Genomic DNA, 3,078 nt, shown 5'->3' on the forward strand with positions numbered 1-3,078 from the left:
CACAATAAATTACAACCGAATCAATGTTCCCATACATTTCGGGTAATACCAATTAAAAACTAAGGCCATACTAAGTAAAATTACATAATTCAAAAATTACATAAAATAAAATTATAACAATCATAAATAAAATGCAGCATTATAATATGTATGAACATGCCCAATTTTATGCTAAATCGCCTTTAAGGAGCCAATATCGTATATTAAACGGTTTTTTACGGATTTGCGTGATTCAACCTTTTAAAATCACAATAAATAAATAAATAGAGCGAGAAAGTTGCGTTTCCTCTAAGCTTTTGTTTTCTTTTTGATCAAGCAATGGCCCGATCAAAAAAAAATACCAAAAATCATCAGAATTCTTCAAAAAATAATCAAAAAACACAGCAAAAATCACAAAAACATGTTGATCAGAGTCTTGATTCCACGAATAAAGGAAAGTCACATCATCGGTGTTTACAATTTTCGTCTCAGGAGTTTGATTCTGACCTAGAACAGATATTGGAGCAGGAGGAAGATGAATTTGAGGAGCCTGAGCTGGAGCGATCAGAAGTGCCTTCACCGTCAACACCTATGGTCCAAATCACACTGGATGACGTGGCTGGTGAGATATCTTTCTGGTCTACTTCAGTATACTGCTACGTCTTGGGTGCGAACCCACCGAGCTCTGTTTTGACAGGGTTTGTGAAAAGAGTCTGGCAGGGTCAGGGGGTTGACAAGATTTCCTTTATGCCTAATGGTCTGTTCTTAGTAAGGTTCAAGTCTAAGGAACAACAGCAGTTTGTTTTGAATAACGGTCATCTGTTATTTGATAATAAACCTGTTATTGTGAATGAATGGCATCCTGAGATTGAATTAATCAAACATGAGGTTAAAATTGTTCCTATTTGGATGAAAATTCATGGATTAGATGTAAAATTTTGGGGACAGGGAAAGCCTCAAGAAAATTTAAGAGTCGTTGGTAAGTTTGTGAAGAGTGATGATGCTACAACTCATAGGAATTTTCTGGGGTTTGCAAGGATTCTAGTGGAAGTGGAAATAGGACAGCAGGTTCCCTTAAAGATTAATTTTCGGATGAACATGGGAAAATCCATACTTTATTAAGGTGGTATATGACCGGTTGCCGGTGTCATGTACCGGTATTAAAGGTATGGGTCATGTTGTTAAAGATTGCGGGAAGGGGACTGGAAATCGAAAGTTAGCAAGGTCTGCGGAAGCCTAAGATGGGGGTAACAAAGCTAACCCTCCACAAAGCAGTTAGACTGTTACAAAAGTGCTGAGAAGAATGCTTTGCTCCGTGGTCACGATTACCCCAAAGGGCCTCTAGGGTAGTGATGACTCTGTTATAGTGCGAAAACGCCTATAGTGGAGAGTTCTATACCTAGGAGGTTCATTACCAGACTGATGAGGAATGATAAAGGTGAAAAGAGGAGCTTTCCACCTGGGAGTGTCACTGTTATGGAGGCTTTAACTGCTTCCTTACAGAGGTCAAGGCTTGGTATCTCTGGGCTAGTTGAGAGAGGTGAGACTAGCAAATCAAAAGATAATGGTTAGTTGTGGTATGTGGAATGTTAGGGGTATGAATAACCTGAATAAACAATATGAAATAAGGAAGTTTATTTTCCAGAATAAAGTAGGGTTATTTGGTTTGTTGGAAACAAAAATAAAGAGTAAGAATGGGAATAATGTAGGGAATAATATTTGTCAGGATTGGGCTATATGTACTAATACTAGCCTACATAAGGGAGGCAGGATATGGCTCATTTGGGATCCTAAGGTGTATGAGGTGACTGTGTATGATGTGACAACTCAGTGCATTCACTCTAAAATAATGGATAAGGCTAGGAAAATTGCTTTCTGGTATACTGTGGTGTATGGGTTAAATCAACTTAATGAAAGGGATGCCATATGGAATAGTCTGAGAAGTTATCATGGCAGAGTCACTGGCCCTTGGCTTGTGGGGGGAGATTTCAACTCTGTCATGGCTAGTGATGAAAGGATTGGGGGAGCTCCTGTGACTAATGCTGAGACTAGACCTATGGTGCAGGCAGTGCAGGACTGTAACTTAGTCGATCTTAGTGCTCAGGGAGCTTTTTATACCTGGTCTAACAAGCATGAGCAGGATACTCGAGTTTATAGCAGAATTGATAGAGTCTTAGTGAATGAAGATTGGGTGGATATTTTTCCTGAGAGTTATGTGCACTTTATGCCTGAAGGAACCTTTGATCATTGTCCTTGTGTGGTGAGCTTTGATTTTGTGAGTCAGAGAAAGGGGGCTACATTCAATTTCAACATGTGGTCCTTGGTCCCTGACTACAAACAGATTGTGATTGATGGATGGCACAAGGGAGTTCAGGGAAACCCTATGTTCAGGGTGGTGTCAAAATTGAAGGGATTGAAAAGTGGTCTGAAGAAGTTAAACAAAGAGCAGTTCAGTGACATTGAGAAACTGACTGATGTTGCTGAACTTGCTTTAAAGCATTGTCAGGAGAGACTTATCTTGGACCCGTTGAATGATCAACTTATTTAGAATGAGAGAGATTGTGCTCAAGAGGTAATTGCTTTGAGGAAAGCTAGAACTCAGTTCCTGAGTCAGAAAGCTAAGTGTGATTGGAGTAAATTGGGGGATGAAAATACCTCTTATTTCCACGCTCGTATCAAAAGAAGGAGAGCCAGAAATAGAGTATTCCAGGTCAAGGATATGAAGGGAAATGTTTGTTCCACTCCTGAGAGTATCCAAAATGCTTTTGAGGATTATTATAAATCCCTGCTGGGGACTTCTAAGGATGTTAGGATGGTTAACAGGAGGATTGTAACTGTTGGGAAGTGTGTGACTGATGAGCACAGCAGTTTACTGTTAGCTCCAATTACTCATGAGGAGGTCAAACAAGCCATGTTTGACATACCAGGAGACAAAGCTCCTGGGCCTGATGGTTACAGTAGCCAATTCTTTAAAGAGAATTGGGCAATTGTTGGCTCTGACATTGTGGCAGCTGTGAGAGGAGCTTTTAATTCTGGGAAAGTGTTGAAGCAGGTTAATAGCACTATCATAACCCTCATTCCTAAAGTAGAGCTGCCTGA

At 40.0% G+C, this 3,078-nt stretch overlaps 1 protein-coding gene across 1 annotated transcript; it reads left to right on the forward strand.

Moving 5' to 3' along the window:
* Window positions 1-1,401: 1,401 nt before the first annotated feature.
* On the forward strand, window positions 1,402-2,527 carry LOC141601821 (uncharacterized). The gene is made up of 2 exons (XM_074422127.1): window positions 1,402-1,546; window positions 1,689-2,527. Exons 1-2 carry the CDS (start codon window positions 1,402-1,404, stop codon window positions 2,525-2,527), a joined length of 984 nt encoding a protein of 327 aa, XP_074278228.1.
* Window positions 2,528-3,078: the final 551 nt, after the last annotated feature.

Source organism: Silene latifolia, chromosome 9 (assembly GCF_048544455.1).
Source record: "Silene latifolia isolate original U9 population chromosome 9, ASM4854445v1, whole genome shotgun sequence".
Taxonomy (NCBI): Eukaryota; Viridiplantae; Streptophyta; class Magnoliopsida; order Caryophyllales; family Caryophyllaceae; genus Silene; species Silene latifolia.